This window comes from Sander lucioperca, chromosome 2, assembly GCF_008315115.2.
Source record: "Sander lucioperca isolate FBNREF2018 chromosome 2, SLUC_FBN_1.2, whole genome shotgun sequence".
Taxonomy (NCBI): domain Eukaryota; kingdom Metazoa; phylum Chordata; class Actinopteri; order Perciformes; family Percidae; genus Sander; species Sander lucioperca.
In genome coordinates this window covers 22,777,798-22,797,061 of record NC_050174.1, presented here as the reverse complement: position 1 = coordinate 22,797,061, position 19,264 = coordinate 22,777,798, and the positions used below count along the sequence as shown (strand labels likewise).

At 42.6% G+C, this 19,264-nt stretch overlaps 1 protein-coding gene across 5 annotated transcripts in view; it reads left to right on the top strand.

The window, feature by feature from the left end:
- Positions 1–19,264, top strand: part of si:dkeyp-72e1.9 (syntaxin-binding protein 4) — a 110,155-nt gene that overhangs the window by 54,915 nt on the left and 35,976 nt on the right. For all 5 annotated transcript variants that reach the window (XM_031292550.2, XM_031292549.2, XM_031292552.2 and 2 more), the window contains 5 exons: positions 3,855–3,924; positions 4,557–4,631; positions 12,244–12,323; positions 15,022–15,145; positions 19,098–19,239. In XM_031292550.2, the coding sequence (XP_031148410.1) occupies positions 3,855–3,924; positions 4,557–4,631; positions 12,244–12,323; positions 15,022–15,145; positions 19,098–19,239 (491 nt within the window). The remainder of the gene's footprint in view (positions 1–3,854; positions 3,925–4,556; positions 4,632–12,243; positions 12,324–15,021; positions 15,146–19,097; positions 19,240–19,264) is intronic.

Sequence of the window (19,264 nt, the reverse complement as noted above, 5' to 3'; positions counted from 1 at the left end):
AATGCGTTAGACACAGTGAACATTCCGTCTGACTTCTGACCCCTGGAGTGACAGAACGAGTGTTTTTGGAGCTCCTCACATGTGTAAATAACATTAATATAACACAGCACAACATTGGAACGGCCTATTTTCTCTATGCCATAAATGGTGGATGTAGGGCACATATCTGGGGGTGTTTATCCTCAAAAATCTTGACAGCTTTTGTTTGTGAAATTTTTTTTCATTCAAAGTAAAGTTGCAGGGCATTTGGACTGCAGTTAGAACAGCAGAGCAACATCTTTACACATCACCACTGTTCAGTTCAGTTCAATTTTATTTATATAGCACGTTTAAAAACAACCATAGTTGACCAAAGTGCTTAACAAGGTCCAAAATCAAAGAGATAATATACACAAACAATACACAATATACAATACAAAAAAAAAAAGGTCAAGATATCAAAGCTCAACTTGATTTGAAAGCCAATGCATAGTAATGGGTCTTAAGCAAGGACTTGAATGTTTCAATGGTCCGAGCTGTTCTTACATGAATAGGTAGACCATTCCAGAGGTTTGGAGCAGCCACTGCAAAGGCTCGGTCACCTTTGTTTTTTAACCTGGATCTGGGCACATCGAGGAGCATCTGATTGGAAGACCTCAGTGCTCTGACAGGTGTGTGGACATGTAAAAGCTCTGATAAATAAGAAGGCGACAACCCATATAAGATCTTGAAAACAATTAATACAATTTTAGATTCGATCCTGAAACAAACAGGAAGCCAGTGGAGCGTGGCCAAAACCGGTGTAATGTGGTCGCACTTTTTGGTCCCAGGTAAAAGTCGAGCTGCTGCGTTCTGGACTAACTGTAACCGGTGAAGGGATGACTGATCCAATCCAACATACAAAGAGTTACAGTAATCTAAATGGGACGTAATAAATGCATGTATGACTCTTTCAAAGTCTTTGCGTAGCAGGTAAGGCTTAACCTTAGCCAAAAGTCTCAGCTGAAAGAAACTGGTTTTAACAACAGAGCTAATCTGTTTGTCAAATTTCAAAAAGCACTGTCAAAAATCACACCCAGATTCTTGGTAAAAGGTCGAATATGGGAACCTAAAGTACCAAGAGCATCAACACAGGCATTAAAATGTACAGCGCGACCAAACGCAACAATTTCAGTCTTATCATTGAGACAGAGAAAATTCTGATCCAACCAAATTTTGATATCACTCAAGCAGTTCAACAACAACAAGGCTGGACAGTGTCCTTGTCATTGTTTTTTATAGGCAAATAGATTTGTACATCGTCTGCAAAACAGTGGAAGGAAATGTTTTGTTTTCTTTTTTTAAATGGACCCTAAGGGCAGCATGTACAGAGAAAAGAGTATAGGTCCCAAAATGGAACCTTGGGGGACCCCACAAGAAAGAGGGGCAGCAGATGAAGAGCAATTCCCAAGGTGGACAGCAAAACTCCTATCTGCCAAGTAAGATTCAAACCATTTTAGGGCTATGCCCGTAATGCCAACACTTTGTTTGAGTCGGGATAAGAGGATAGAGTGGTTGACAGTGTCAAAGGCAGCAGTCAAATCTAAGAGCACTAAAACAGCAGATTTTCCTGAGTCAACCGCTAAGAGAAGGTCGTTATAGACTCTTAGAAGGGCAGTTTCAGTACTGTGGCGGAGCTTAAAACCAGACTGGAACTTTTCATAAATACTAAAATCATCTAAAAATGATTGCAGTTGATTAAAAACAACCTTCTCCAAGATGTTAGATAAGAAGGGAAGTTTAGAAATAGGTCTAAAATTAGACAAAACTGAAGGATCCAGATTTTTCTTTTTTAAAAGTGGTTGCACGACAGCATGTTTAAAAGCAGCTGGAACACACCCTGAGCTGAGAGATGCGTTAACCAAGGATAAAATACTGGGCCCAACAGTGTTAAAGACATCTTTGAGTAAGCGGGCAGGGATACTGTCCAGCAAGCAGTTTGCAGGACGAAGCTGCTTAACTACGTCAGAGAGAACGTGTAATGTAACTGGCTCAAACTGCTGGAAGACAGCTGGGCATAAAGAAGGAACAGAGGGGTCACTGATAAAAGCAGGGGATGAAAAGCTCAGGCCAACAACTTTATCTATGAAGTGTTTCAGGAAGTTTTCACACGACAATGTGGATGGCACAGCACGGTCAGTTTCACAAGAGTTAACAAGAGAGTTGAACACTTTAAAGAGAACGAGGCCTCTGGGTGTTATTAGCAACCAGGTGAGATAAAAAATTTGTTTTAGCAGATTTAACTGCTCCCTGGTATTTATGTAAGGTGTCCTTTAAAATGTGAAACGACACTTGAAGTTTGTCCTTCTTCCACTTTCTCTCAGCAGGTACGTCTGAGAGAGCGGGTATAGTCATTTAGCCAAGGTTCTGTAAGCGCTTTAGTGCGTTTCTCCCTCCGTGGAGCAACAGAGTCGAGTATCTCAGTACATGTAGAGTCAAAGAGGTTGGTGAGTTCCTCCACATTAAGATTACAATCTTCAAGACTGTACAGCACTGAGTCTTTAAAGGCAGCAGAAAACTGTGAGGCAGTTAGAGGATTAATTGCACGCACACTGCGTGTTGGAGCAACAGTTGAAGTGTCCGAGCAGGGGACAACTATAGTAAATACAACGGGCAGATGATCTGACATACAAGTGTCACATATTTCATTAATGGCAACATCTAAGGTATATGACAGTATGAGGTCCAAATGTTTTCATGTGTCGGGCCAGTGACAGACTACGTAAGATTTAAAGAGTCAATAAGATTAAGAAAATCCTTAGACATAGGTCTGGATTCGCAGCACACATGTATATTAAAATCACCAACAATTAAAAAGCGATCATATTTTAACGCAATCCCAGCCACAAAGTCAGCAAAGTCCTGAATAAAATCCTTGTTAAACTTTGGAGGTCGATACACCACCGCACATAATACAATCACTGGAAGATTTGCCTCAAACTGCTGCAGCTCAAAGCTAGAGCAGCTGTCAAACGGAATCTCCCGACACTGAAAAGCACACTTAAACGCAGCGGCTAGTCCTCCACCTCTACCTGTGGTCCGAGGGGAACTGAGGAAGCCACATCGAGGAGGAAGAAGTTCGGAGCTCGCCATCATGAAGCCAGGTTTCTGTTAAGAACATAAAATCCAACTCACGAGAAGTGAAGAAGTCATTGAGGAGAAAGGTCTTGTTGGCTAGTGATCTAGCATTAAACAAAGCCAGGCGAAGAGTTTGATCCTCACTGGCTGGAGGCGCCACGCGATCTAGTGGGCGCAGGTTCGAAAAATCCACAACACCTCGGTGGATCCGAGCCCGCATGGGAGAAGATGGTGCCGTCAGCAGGTGGGCCTCGGAAATAACCCGTGCTCAATAACAGATGATATTTTCTGTTCATTCTTAATGACTACACATGGCCCTCCTCCACAGCGCTGCGGAGGAAGGTCTGGCTAGTCCACACAGAATTCCTGGATGGGAGAAAAACGCGCTCTGGTTTATTGGCATTTCTTTAAACCAATCACAATCATCACGGGCGGCCGGACGGAGCCACGGTGCCTCTGCTAAATAGCCTCGGGAAGGAACTTGTTTTGGTGCAACATGTGTACGTTCTAAAGTAGTTTTAGTTGTGCAACAGAAAACTCCGATTGGACAGATAGTCTAGCTAGCTGTCTGGATTTACCCTGCAGAGATCTGAGGAGCAGTTAACCATAGTCCTCAGAAATCCACCGGAGTTTAGAACGCCAACACAAAGAAAGAACATTGTCGATATAGACTACAACTTACATAGCATGAGTTCGTAAGCTGGAAATCCCACAATACCTACACTGTGTACTAAATAACTTTCTCTGCCCTGTGACAGGAAACCTGATGCCAGGGGACCAGATCCTGGAGGTGAACGGAGACAGTCTAGTGGGAGTCACAAGTGAAAGGTAGTCCAGTTAAGAGCCATTGCTTTAAAGGAACACGCCGACTTATTGGGACTTTAGCTTATTCACCGTATCCCCCAGAGTTAGATAAGTCCATACATACCCTTCTCATCTCCGTGCGTGTTGTAACTCTGTCTGACGCTCCCACCGCTAGCCTAGCTTAGCACAGATCCTGGAGGTAACCGGCTCCAAGGGAGGGGGCGGAGGGATTTGCTGGGCTTCTCGGGTGCTGCAAGCAAATCACTCCGCCCAAGTAGCAGAAGTAGCAGTGCTTCGTCTTTCTGAGAATATAGTTCCCAGTTTGTATACGGTTAGAAGATGGCTGTGTCTCATGTGACCTTGTTATTTGTACACCCTGTGACTGTACAAATCACAACATGTAAATAGGAACATGTTGGTGTTATTTTGTCACTTATTCGGAGCAGTAGGCTAGTTGGAACCGGTTACCTCCAGGATCTGGGCTAGGCTTAGCTAGCGCTGAGGGCGTCAGAAATGAAAAGCGTATGTATGGACTTATCTAACTCTGGGGGATACAGTGAATAAGCTAAAGTCCCAATAAGTCGGCGTGTTCCTTTTAACCACATGGCTGACTGAGGTGACGTAACAAGAATGTGAATGTTTTTTTGGTTTCACAGAGCTGTGGACATCCTGAGAGCCGCCTCTGCAACCAATCTAATGCGCCTTCTCATAGCCAGAGACGAGGAAGCAAAGTAAGCACATGTCTAGTATACTCATTAGGAGTTCTCTGGGAATAACCACATCAGGTTTAGTAACGTTCTGTCAATCACCTGAATCCTCTCCTGTGGGTCCATGTAGCGCTGATGATGCAGGCTGACCTCACCAAAGCTGTCCAATGAACTAGTACCTGCCAGTCCACATGACTCCATGTTTACTCCTCTTGGTTAATTTGTAATAAGTCAGTGTGAACCACAAACTAGAACTAAAAGCCAACAATTGATTTACATGCGTTTATGTTTACATGCACATAATATTCCAAATTTTGGCCCTCATACCGAAAAAAGAAAAACATATTCGACTAAGCTGTTTACATGCCTAATGAAAGTAATTAGTCCACTAATATTCCTGTTTAAATGCAGCTGTGCAAAACAGGATTTTCCCAAAGTTTTCCACAGGTTCCACTTGTTCGTCCAATGCGAACACAGCGTCCCTCTTTCATTCCTTCAACCAGCTTCTTGAAAAGGTCGGCTCATATCCAAAAACCTATTGACGTCCAAGTCTTTGATAATGTTTAGAAGTAGCTGTGTTTCTTGTATCTACCGCAGCCGGACCCACTTGAACTGTCAGCTGGGTGGGTTTGTGTACAACAACCATAGCAACACACAGGGCTGACCGTAAACGGTAAACAGCCCGTAAACTGTTGCAAACTGCGGTAAAAACCCTGATTGAGACGCATATTCAGAATGCGCTGTATACATGTCCAAAGAGTGCCTCTAAAACTGGAGTAACGTCGGCATATCCCACGTCTTAATCGGAAAATGCTGTATTTGGAAAAAGGCCTTATTCCGAATATGTTAATAGAATATGCTGTTTATATGACCTGTATCCAATTCTGAATATTGTCATATTCAGAATAATAGTGGAATATTAGGCTACATTTACATTGCTACATTTAGTTTTTTAAGCAGAGTTTTGAGCCAAAAGTGATCTCTGTGCACCAAGTGTTTTTATCTCCAGTAGAAGAGAACTAATCTCTGTTTAAACTAAAGCCTGGTTCACACGGGACGATTTTAAAATTGTCGGCCGATTTTCCAATCCTGAGAGACCCCACACACGGCGATAAAAAATCACGGGTCTAACAGTTTTGGTCGTACAGTGTGTGGTGCGCAGCACACGGCAAAATCAACACATCACACACGAACCGATTTGACTCCCGAGCATTCCCAGGTCAGACGGGACGGGTCATCTCGCAAAATCCCTCGAGATCAAACGTGACTTCAGAGTAAACAATCATGGCGGACGAAGAGGATGCACTGGCAATAGTTTGTAGTTGGTTTGTAGCGATGGTCAAAGAAGTGGAGACAACGCGAGCATGGACTATACTTGCTATACTTATCTCCGACGTCCACCGGACTTTCTGGTGCGCCATGCCGCCGGCTGTTTTGATTTTGTTTCCCGGTGCTTTCCTCGCCGCCTCGTCACCTCGCTTTCTGATTGGCTACACGCCACAGTCCACAGGCTGCGTGCTCATTTGTCCCCGGGGGACACCACACACAAGGAGAAATCGGGCCAAATAAATCCAACATGTTGGATATCCCCGATTTGAGATCGGAGCGGTCCCGACGTCCTTCCGAGCAGACAAGAGCAGTCTTAACACACTACACACGGCAGGAATATCTGATCAGATTATTTTACGATAATCGGAGCATCCTTAAGATTGTCAGAAGGGGTGAATCGGGGCTAAAATCGGCCTAATTATCCTGCCGTGTGAACCAGGCTTAACACGCCCCAAACCTCATATCTCATCAACATTCTGGTATACTGGGCATAAACACGAGGCAGCATGTAGACTCCGCCCGCTGCTGGTGGTTGCCGTGGTAACATTAGCCACTTAGTCTCGGAGAACGAGACGTCGTGACCGATAAGACCCAATCAGCAGGAGAAACGTTGGCGTCAGTGTCGGTGTTGCCGAAGGTCTCCGTTTGCGGCCGTTGAGACTGCAACACAACCCCGCAGATTCCAAACCAAAACGGGTCTGAAGTGTTTCCAAATGTCTCCGGTTTAGGGGCTCGGAAACACCACAGCAGGGGGAATGAGAGGGGGAAACACCAGAGCAGGGGGAATGAGAGGGGGAAACGCCAGAGCAGGGGGAATGAGAGGGGGAAACACCAGAGCAGGGGGAATGAGAGGGGGAAACGCCACAGCAGGGGGAATGAGAGGGGGAAACGCCAGAGCAGGGGGAATGAGAGGGGCAAACGTAGCAGAAGATATTCCTTTTTCAACCAAAATGTAGCAATGTAAATGTTGCCTTAGTGTGCATTTAAACTCACTCAAGTCTTTGGTCCAAATGCACCGGAGGCTTTACTCACCAGCTACCACACAGGCTATTATCAAGCCAGTTTTCTGATTCATTATAAATTGTTCACATAACAAATAAATAACAAGGCAAATGTATCCACTCAAAAACGTGTATACAATATATATATATATATATATATATATATATATATATAAGACATGAACAGCAGTATTGACATGGCGACACTGATATTACTGATGGCAGAGGTCGGTAGTATTAGTGTTCAACCAGCTTTCTAATCTGAGCTCGACCAGTTTTGGTAAAAACAAGGTCAGTGCCAGCTGTCAGCGTCACAGGCTTCATTTCCCTCCAATCCACTTCAGACAACATGATCCTCAGTTGTAAGTTGACAAAGGTAGTAGTGGATTTGCATATTTAAAGGAGCAAGACCGTTCGTTGCACATGAACGTGTCAGCCCCGATATTTCCAAAAGCGCGTGGTATTTTCTGCCTGTAAGTGTAATCCTCAGTGACGAGACTGACACAGGCGGGACTTGACTCAGCTGTTAGAGAGGACGCGTGCCAGAAATGAGAAGTTAAGGGTGGAAATAGCTCTGTGACACAAACACCAGCAGCACACTGAGGACTTAATTGGCCAGATCCTGGTATCAATATGTAGAATGTGAGAACTAGGGATGCACGATATGAGGAAAATATGCGCTGCGCGATATCGTTGCTGAATATGGCGATAACGATACTACTCGCGATAAATGCTCGTTGTAATAACTGCTTGTTGAATTTAAGACAAATGAAAGGAAATCATTTCCAGCAATCTTTCATTGAACAAATTGAACAGTGAATTGAATATAAAAGGAATAACTAAAAAAGAATGATAAAGTGCAGTTTTCTGCTGATATTTCCTTTCAACTAACACAAAAACAGTGTATTTTGCGATGTGTTTTTTGCCCCCCCGATATATTGTTATATTGTGCAGCCCTAGTGAGAACTGCTTGTGTGTAGAAATAGAATGTGAGTGCTGACATACTCCAGTGTAGTGATTCAAGATTCAAGAACCTGTAACGGACTGTAACTCTTCATGTTAATTTATTTATGTTAAAGTTCGGATGTTTAGAGTGTTACTGTTCAGAGGCAGTAGTCCGGGCCAGATTAGTGATGTGGAGTGAAACACTGAGATTTCCTCCTGTCAGTAAAATGAACATGTTGTGAGTTTAGATGCTGTGAAGCCTGGGGGGGCTACGGCCCACAGTAGCCTGTGTTCAGGTCAGTAATAAAACTCTCACCGACTGCTTATTGAGGGACGTTACACTACTTTGTCATTGTATGAACACAGCGAAAATTACGTTGGCGGCAATCTGTGCAGCAGCAGTAAACAATAAATAAAAACAAGATTAAAAAACAAAACAATAAAAAGGTATTGGACATAGCACTCATGTGAGCCTTTGCATTGATGGATTCTCCCAGAGTGGTGTCAGCAGACTAAAGGGGGGGGGGGGGGTTTGAGAGAGCTTAACCTAGGGATGTGCTCCTGACGAGATCAGCCTCGTGTGTTAATCTGTGCTCTGTGCTTTAACTACAGGAGGAGAGTGGAGGGAAGGGGGGGGGATTATGCCTTTCTGGCTGTCTGTCTCTGAGTTGGAGGAGAGAAAAAAGAAAAAAGAAGATATTTTTATTAAATAACATTTGAAAAACCTGTATAAACTGAACACCAAAGAACGACATTAACTATGCAAATTATTAACAATATACCTAAGTAAAATAAATAAATAGCCAAAGCTATAACACGTCTGTCTTCTTTGTAACGAAATACTGTTGAAAAACAAACAGAACTAAACTCTATTGTGGAGATGATTCGAGCATGTTGAAACTTCTTCTTCAATCAAGTTCTCTTACATTTACAAAGTAAATTAAATGGCTACTGTTTCACAGTACTGCGCAGGGTCCGAAATTCGCACTCGCCAGTTGCCAAATGTGGGGACGGGCCAACACACAAACGCATAAACACTGGCGCACACACCTGCCACCAGCCACTACCTTCTTAGTACGGATTTTTTTTGGGAGCCAGCCTTCCAAAAGAAAGCACAGGAAACGGAGTCTCAGTTCACCCGTCAGGGAGGCTCTGACACACTTTCCGCACTCCGTGTTGGTGGACAGCTGTAGGCTTGTACCGGTGTTGATGTTCTGTGCATTGTCGGACACACGCAGCCACTTTCCTGAAACCGCTTGCGGGACTGACACAAGTCCACAGCGACCCGCGGCGTGTATGTCCGAGCCCGACCCCAGCGCCTCCAACCTGCAGGTTGTCAGCTGTGTGTCTGCCTGGTATACTCTCCGATTTAACTCGGCGGTCCTCATCAATATAGTTTCACGTGTCACGTAGCCCTCCACAAGCAGAAAAAAAGAGGAACTTAAAAAACAACTTGCAATGTGATCTTGTGATCTGGACGGGAAGGATAACTCTTCTTACAGCGCGACACAGGTTCATGGATCTGAGCGTCGTGCTTTTGGTTTCATATTGCATATTGTTACAGCCCTACTGTAGTAATAAGTTATTCTAGTGCAATGAGGACAAAGTGAGAGCACTGCTCTTTCACATCCCCCACCCAGATTTGATCCTGTCGGTCTGGGGATTGAACCAATGCCCTCCTGGTCACAAGCTGCTTCTTTAACCTCTAGGCCGCCACAATGTAAAGGATCCGAACAGTTGTGTGTTTAATGGTCTAATCATTTCAGCTGGACTTGTAGGCCGTTATATTGTTGGCTAGTTTCATTTATAATAAAACATCAGATTTTATAAACTACATGTGTTTTGTGTGCAGAAATCTTAATGTGTAAAGTAACTAGTAACTAAAGCTGTCAGATGAATGTAGTGGAGTAAAAAGTACAATATTTCTCTCTGAAATGTAGCGGAGTAGAAGTAGAAAGTGGCATGAAAAGAAAAGACTCAAGTAAAGTACAAATACCTCAACATTTGGACTTAAGTACATTACTTGAGTAAATGTACTTAATTACATTCCACCACTTGTGACAACAGAGTGAAAAAATGTAATTTCCCCTTGCAGGGTCAATAAAGTATCTCGAAATCTGAAACTGAATGTGATGAACTTCATCATCTTGTTAGTAATCCCTTCACTTTTGGTGCTGTCTGTGGGGATATCTATCCCTTTCTTAACACTGTGGTTATCAAGTACTGAGGCTTGCCGGTGGCATTTTATGTCATTGATCTTTCTCCCACACGGTGTAATACACCTACACGGCTCACCCCCCACACCCCCCACTAGGGCTGAACGATTAATTGCATTTTCATAATATCGCGATATGTTAAAACGCGATTTCCTAATTGCAAAGGCTGCGATTTGGTCACATGACTCACGAGAGCAATCAGTCTGCACTCCGTAGAGAAAGCATCAACTAGCATGCTAACGCTACACTGTACCTTGAGCAGATTTCTGTCATTCAAACAACTGAGTTGTAGTTTAAAACGTTTACAGCCATTTTAATAAAATGAAGGGTTTTATTCGGGCTTGAGTCTATACATGCAGTTAATGGATACAGGCACACAGAACTCAAGGCTCGGTTGGCAACGATTAGCTCTGATTAGCGGTTAGCTCTGATTAGCGGTTAGCTCCGGTTAGCGGTTAGCTCCGTTATAAAGATATGAGTGGAGGAGCTGCCACTGAGAGGGGTAACAACCAGACTCTGATAAATGACGTTCGGGGAGCTTTCACAGCAGCGTGGCCGCGGTGTTTCAACGGTTTTATTAGTCCAGTTAATCCCACGGCAAGAACACCAGCAACTAGCTAACGCAACGATAACCTCTCTGAACAAGTGCACACGGCAGCACGCAACTTCACGAGGGGGAGGGGCTGGAGGCAGCTCCTCTCTGTGCACTGTAAAAAATTGTGTGTGTGTGTGTGTGTATATATACTATATTTTTACTTATTTAACTGTCTAGTGTGTAATTGTGTGTTCATACTATACATTATTATATTATTCTTTGTTGAATAATACAGAAGACAAAGAGCTTAAAAAAATAATCGAATCGAAATCGCAATATTTGGGGGAAAAAATCGCAATTAGATTATTTTCAAAAATCGTTCAGCCCTCCCCCAGAAAGGTGATATCCAGTCACTTTAGTGTAAAACAAATGGACCAATAATCTGCTGCTGCTGTTATGAAAGAGTTGCATCCTGAGGTTGTCTAATCAGTTTGTGCTGACCAAGAACAATTTGTGTCCTTATTTACCACGGAGTAATGCTTTATCATAATCTGTTTAGAAACGGCATATTCCAATCATCATCCACAGGGGATATCATATTGTTGTTTTGAAACAAGGTGTTACGCAGAGAAATGAATAACACTCAAGTTACAATCATTTATTTTGATTGCTTTAATGGCCTGCCCAAAACCATGATAATAAAAAAGACTGCTGTGCCTTCTACGTAACGTGTGACATGCAGATATAGATATTTTATTCATTTATTTTAATTAACCTTTATTTAACCAGGTAGGCCGTTGAGAACAGGTTCTCATTTGCAACGGCGACCTGGCCAAGAAAAGCGTAGGCGTGCAAGACAACAAATAGTTTGTCATTCAATACAGTACAAGAACACAGAATACAATATGCTACATAAAGTGCAGAATAAGTGGGCAATTACAAATGCCGGCACGTAGTGAGGTGCAAGTAAGTCGATGGATATGCAATATACATGAACAGAGAGTCTATGTCACTGCTGAGATGGTGTAAAGAGTCGATGGTGTAAAGAGTCAGTAAACAGTTAGTCTAGTGGTCTAGTTAGTGAGGTAGATCAGTTATAACACAATGTATATGAATAGACAGTCTAGATAAATGCTGAGGTGTAGTGAAGAGTCAATATACAGTGAGTGCAAGTTGCGGTCTATTAAGTGATGTAGATCAGTAATATGTAGGTTTTGTGCGAAAAACAGGGTGTGCATTTTAGTGTGCATTCAGTTTATTCATTCATCTCTACCCTTTCCTTGTCCTGTAATAACGTTTTCACAGATTCAGAGTATCTGACATAATATGGTCTGTTCCAAAGATCCAAATGAACCGTGTCTATGAATTTTGGCTGTCTAGCATCATACCTACGTATGTCAGTTTAATTTATGCTTAAACACCTGTAAATATTAACATATTATTTTATATATAAATACCTTGCTGCTTATTAGCTGCCGCTATTAGAAATGTAACCACTGTAATGATCTAATGAATGTTGTACATCTTAGTATAACCACGAAAACATGTATATTATGTTTAATCCTAAACTCATATCCCTATAATGTTTGTCTTGTGGTTTCCCTGACTAGGAAAGAATTTGCTGAGTTGCTGGAGAAGTATGGATCTAATGGTAGCACAGGATCAACGCGCAACTCTCCCATACAGCAAGGTAGGCAAATCCCTACTTAGTCCCCTAGTATGATACATTACACATTCTGTTTTTTTCCCTCAAGCAGTAACTGTAATCCAATGTCGGCATACCTCCTGCACTTGTAAATGTATGTATGTGAAATTAAATTTCCGGACTCCTGTACAACGTGTCTTTTATGCCAAACAATGCCTAAATGGCATCATCATACACTTCAATGTAAAACAAAAACAGGACCTTTCTATATTTGACAGAGTACTAAGCCTGTAGGGTAGATGGAGTAAGTCTGCCTTTAAAAATGGCTTATGACAAGTGCAGTTGTCCATTACACAATTGCCAACATCTGTTTCAGTGGGGAGGAAGGCAGCCAGCTGGTACAGATTTGTTAAAGCAGGGCTTCAGCACATGAGCAGTCTTGTGTGCTCTGTGCAGGGGATGGTGTCGATGCATCAGGGTGCACCTATGGAGTCGGATCCATCTCAGTATTAATGACTGCACACGGAAGGATTCACAACTATTTATTTTTGTGCGCATTAAAAAACATTGATAAAGTTAGTTTTTTGATCATATACAGTATAAATCACAAAAGGCATTTGTGAATCCTTCCGTGCGCAATCATTAATATTGAGAGTGATCTGACTCCATATACATCAGCTCCAGAATGAGGATACGTGGATTTATCATGTTGATATAAAGATGAAATCTGTTATGTTTACAGTATGGTAAAACACTGAAACTGGCAGAGTTACTGTGGTTGGCTCTACATACGCTCGAAGATGACAAGGTGAGATTATGTACTGTAAAGGCCGGGTTATGCTTCAGAAGAATTAGTTTGTACGACATGTTGTCTGACCCTGTTGGAAATCAAAAGGGTCTCTAGTGGTTCCTAACAGCCATGCTGGAAAGTGGGGAGAAGAGTCTGTCGTCGTAGAGATGGGGAAGAGGCAACAATTGTTTAAACATAGAGATAACAGCACACTTTTCAGGCAGTCTGCCCTGGAGGGGATATAAAAAGTGACAGAAATGGTTGCGACAAAAGAGCGAGACATTCAAACCCTGGCTCCTTTCTCAACTCCGCACAGCTGCCCAATCTTAAAGTAGTTGTGAATGTCTGATTGTAGGTTTGGGAAAGTTAGAGTAATTGTCAGCCACACCCTCCTCTAATCCGTCATCGTCAGAAAGCTGTGGGGCGAGATGGAGTGGACTGGCAGCTGAAGAAGGCCAACGCTACCATCGTTTGTGTAGTTCAAAGCTGACAACATGTAGAAAGCTACGGATTGCAGCTTAACGTTACTAAAGATGAAGTGTTATAAAGGACTAGTTCAACATATACCTGCAGTATTGACCCAATGACTTGTACTTGAGTTCCATACTTGGTACTCGTTGGTCTTGACTTGACTCTAAGCTTGAGACTTCTTGGCCTAGGCATTGTTGGTCTTGACTAGTGACTTGCTAAATAGACTTGGTACCACCTCTGAAAATGTACTGGAAAATCACACATAGGGTTGGTCACCGTTTGTTTTTTTTCCGATACCGGTGCTAAAACAATACTTTTAAAAGGGTGGCGGTGTCTTAACAGTGTCTAAACCGATACTTTAAATAAAAAAAAGAGAGGGAGCACAAAACGACAGTTGGCGACATTAAAGAACAGCTTGTTTATTGCCAAGTCCATATGGTCAAATTGAAATGATTTATTGAAAATGTAATAACAATAACTTATTTCACCAGACAAGTGCTGTAAAACAACTCAAAGAAGAACCACTAGATGGCAGAAGGGTCACTACAACAACAGCATGAGTTTCTTGAGGTGCACTTGAATGCACCATGAGCTCATGAGTAGTAAAAGAAGGCACCATTAAGTCCTGTCCTGTGTTGTTTCTTAACTTCTTTAACCGTGTTTAATCCAGCTACTAGCTAACGGTAGGCTAACGTTACCTGCTGCCAAGTGTAATGTTAACTAGCGTCACGTGCAGCGATGCTTTTGTTGTACGTTTCGGAGCACCAGAGAGCAGCGCAGGCATTTGAGTGGCACCGAAATCTGCATTGTCACCGGTTGTTTGCACCGGGTTTTGGTACCCAACCCTAATCACACACAGCATGTTATGAACTGAAATGGCTGATGTCCTTGGCTCAGCTCCTCCACCAAAAGAAGCGCTACAAAATGCTACAATTTCCAGCCTTTAAAAAAAACGCCGTGCAAATGATGGAATGTAAAACATCTTGGTGCACAAGATTGAAGATTGAATCTGAGGACAGGAGAGAAGCAGAGGTTTACCGCAGGCAGTGGATAAAAGAAAATAAAATTCTGGGGCATATTTTGGCTGCTCGACAGTTGGTTTGGTCAGCATATTGGGTATTAGTCAGTGCTTAGAGTCACTCAGGCTTAAGAAAGGTTTAACAGGAACAAACATTTTTTTCAGTGGAGAGCCTCAGTGCCAGCAGCAAATTGTTGAAGACTTTCAGTACAGTATTTCTGAATTGTATAACATTTTATTCCCTTCCCTTATTTCCTTATAGAACACATATCAAGAGAACATCATGTTAGCATACTACCCTTCATCTAAATAATAACTTGTCCAGTATAAGTAATTATTTAAATATGTATCTAAAGCCATCTCTTATACCATGTTGACATGTTGATTTTACACCTCCCAGCAAAGCACAGGTTAAATGACACTCTGTCTATTTTGTGTTTTTGTTCTTTCTTGCCATTCCAAAGGAGGCCGCTACCTGGAAAGTACATCATCTGGTTCCTCGTCTCGCTCCCAGAGTCCTTTGCTGTTGAGCCCAGCGGGCTCTCAGAACATGTACAACAACAGTGGGCCCATGCTGCGCTCCCTCAGGTGAGATTCATCTGTACAGGATTCACATCAACCATCCCACTGCTCTCCTCTCGTTTGGAGACTGAGTTGGGAAGTTTTGGCTAGCAAATACTAACCCTAAAGCATATGTCAGAACAGCAGCCATGAAAGCTAAGGTCAGCAGAAACTTCAGCCTGTCTAGTTTATTTAATTCAATTTCAATTCAAATACAAGACCCACCAATTCCCCCCCCAAGAGCAAAAAAGCATTTGGTGCGACAGTGGCGAGGAAAAACTTTTAACAGGCAGAAATGGTAACAGAACCGGACTTTTGGTGGGCGGCCATCTGATGCTGCCAGTTGGGACACAGAGACACTGATACAGATATACAGATATGGAGAAATATGATTCTAAATAATAACAGCAGTTGGTATGATGGACAGTGGCAATAATAGTAACAATAAAGTTAATAGAAGTATGACTATTAATTATAATTTAATATAAAAATTCTATTTATGTGCTGATAAACTTTCAATAATGCCAGTTTAAAATATTTGGATATTTTACTTCTGTATATGTTTTACATATGTATGTATATATATATATATATATATATATATATATATATAGCTAACAGCGGAGCTAAAAGCGGAGCTAACAGCGGAGCAAACGGCAAACAGCGAAGCTAACGGCGGAGCTAACAGCTAACGGCAGAGCTAAAAGCGGAGCTAACAGCAGAGCAAACAGCGAAGCAAATGGGCCTGGAAGCCATTTGTGGTCGAGCCAAGAAGGGATACAGCTACAGTACATCCGTGTTTGGTTGTATATGGAAGGGACTAGTTTGCTTCGTGTGGACCAGAGTGATAGAGAAAGACATAGCTCTGGTCTGGACTCACTGGACCGATTTGACATGTAGGCGGAACTTGGGAGCTTCAGAGCTAAGGCGGGGCTACAGATTAGGTGTCCCTAAGAAACGCGTATGTAACAGTAGTTCCACATTACATTAATTCATTTGCACGCGAGTTTTATTTATTTTTATACCGTGTATTCTCCGTGTAAATTCATGTACCGAACCGAGACGCCCGTACCGTTTCAGTTCAATACGAATACATGTACCGTTCCACCCCTATATATATATATATATATATATATATATATATATATATATATATATATTTATTTTATCTTAAATTCAAATCCACATCATTCCAAATTCAAATTGGTCACTCTCCAAAACATTGTCAGTTTGCTGTTCTTTGCACTCCACACCTGCACTTTAACAGCGCTTTTTGTATTGTGATGACTCTGGCATCGTTGTAGTCGAGACCTCCGTAAGCGAGACCAAGTCATCACCAAGACCAGAGTGTTAGAGACCAAGACAAGACCAAGACTTTGAGGGGTTGAGACCAAGACAAGACCAAGACTTTGAGGGGTTGAGACCGAGACAAGACAAAGACAAGACCTAGGGCGTTTCTAAATCTGTGTTCTTCTATTGACTTGTGTTCTTGTGTCCCTGTGAAACATCATCTCGTGTTGCCAAAGTACTGTCCCAATACACAAGTTCGCATTTCACCAAGAACAGGTTTAGAATTCAAATATAGGCAGTCTTGCGAAAATCTTTGCCGAATTGACTATTTGCGCCAAAGTTTTTGGAGTTGAGAGGCTCCATAAAGTGACGCGGCCGCCAGCTTGCGCCTGCCGGGGCCGCTAGCTCGTCGCTCGGACAGTCACGCTCGACCCCACTGTAAGCCGGACGTCTTTTAGACCGGTCCCGTCTAATAAGAGGCTTTTATTTCGCCGTTGACTGATCGTTTGTTTAAATATCACAACACATGTCCATCATAAGATTAACGGGAACCTGTGGTTAACTGCCTTTTCGGAGTTAAACTCCACAAGCACACACACACACACACACACACACCGCAGCTTTACACACACACACAGACACACACAGTGCAGCAGGCAGAGGCGGGGTGAGAGATATACCCATTTCTCTTCGGGAGACTTGTTTAAATTATGCCATAGGCTATACATTAGATTTAGTATTTAGTTCATATTTTTTTGGTGTATTTGTTTTCTGATTTATTAGAAGTTGAGTTTCAGTCTGTATGATACATGAACAGTTGTACATAAAGTGGTAACATGCTATGACATGTTATGTAGACTAAAGGGGAGACACCAACCTTTATAATTTGAACTAATAACACTAATAATAGTAGGGATGGCGTTCTGCTCTTTTGAATAAGTAAGGGGTGTTTGAGCTAAACCATAAACAATAAAATTAAAGCTCAATAAGTTTTATTTTTCAATATTATTGCAATAGTTGTAGCATTATGAGGTTTTCTTGTTCGGAGCTTGTTTAAATACAAAGTGGTTATATTGTTGTGGTTTTTATTTCTAGCTGTTATTTTGGAGCACTGCAGGTAGTCTCTGTGCTGGGGTTGTTGAGCAAAAACAGGAAGAACGCATCGTCTCAAACTGTTAACAGCGTTTTCTGTGCTTGTGAACTTGCGGGTTCATTCTTCGAAGAACAACCAACAAGAACGTTCTCCCCAAGAACACAAGTCCGTTCTTTGCATTCTTGAGATTGAGAAACACCCCAAGACTTTGAGGGGTTGAGACCAAGACAAGACCAAGACTTTGAGGGGTTGAGACCAAGACAAGACCAAGACCAAGACAGGGCGAGACCGAGTCAAGACCAAGACTTTGAGGGATTGAGACCGAGATGAGACCGAGCCTTCAAGGGGTTGAGACCGAGACAAGACCAAGACCAAGACAGGGCGAGACCGAGTCAAGACCAAGACTTTGAGGGATTGAGACCGAGATGAGACCGAGCCTTCAAGGGGTTGAGACCGAGACAAGACCAAGACCAAGACAGGGCGAGACCGAGTCAAGACCAAGACTTTGAGGGATTGAGACCGAGATGAGACCGAGCCTTCAAGGGGTTGAGACCGAGACAAGACCAAGACCAAGACAGGGCGAGACCGAGTCAAGACCAAGACTTTGAGGGATTGAGACCGAGATGAGACCGAGCCTTCAAGGGGTTGAGACCGAGACAAGACCAAGACCAAGGCAGGGCGAGACCGAGTCAAGACCAAGACCAGATTTGTGTTAAGACAGGCAGAAATTCTTCTGCTGTCTCCCGCATCGTCTTTGTTGGGAGTGCGTGTAAAGGGGGCAGGGAGAGGGAGGGGTTTACGGTAACAGATATTAGATATAACAGATTAGATATAAGTCAAGTTATTGGTTGCATTTGCAAGTTTTTAACACATAAATCAGACAATGCACAGACATTTTAGCGAAATCCCTGCAGTTGTGGTCTTGAAATAAAATCCAGAGTCCTCAACATGCCATCAATTCCAAGACGAGACCCAGACTTTCAAAAAGTGGTCTTAAGACCGGTCTTGAGACCAAGACCGATCTCGAGTACTACAACAGTGGACTCGAAAATTAGAAATCAGCTGTATTTTTCAGCGTCAGCCATCTGGTGTACAACCCTGACCTATGATCCAGATCCCGAGCAATACTGGATTTTTTTAGGCCGAGAGTAAAAAAAAAATAAAAGAAAACTGATAATATTTCAGCTGAAATTCATTTCTTACATAAACATTTTTGAAGAATTTTGTCCAAGATATGTACTAAGCAGTGTCCCGTGGAATGAAATGGAGACAGTTGACAAATGATGTCAAACATATATTTGGTATATCTATACTGCAATCTCTTCCTACTTAGAAGTTAACATATACACCAATACAGATAGATCAGTGATAATAACAACAATAATATTGGATGATTTATAACTTTTACTCTGTCTGTGACTGTGCAGAAGTATGACAGTAATGCCATAGAGGCCTGATAAAGGTTAATGTGTACCACAGGCAAAAATACCTGGACCCAGTGGGTACGATGTACCTGACTGCGCCTTCATTCACAAAAGTAGAGCCCCTTTTCTTTCCTTCAGAGGCTGATGTGTTTCTGTGTCTGTGTGTTCTCAGTCATCCAGGGGAAGGAGTGATTCAGCTCATTTCAGTGCCGCGATCCAGCGGTCTGGGCATCACCATAGGAGGAGGCTCCAACAGGCCCGACGGCCCCGCGGTCTTCATCCAGGAAGTGCTGTCTGGAGGAGACTGTCACCGGGTAAGAAATGAATTCACCAGCCTGA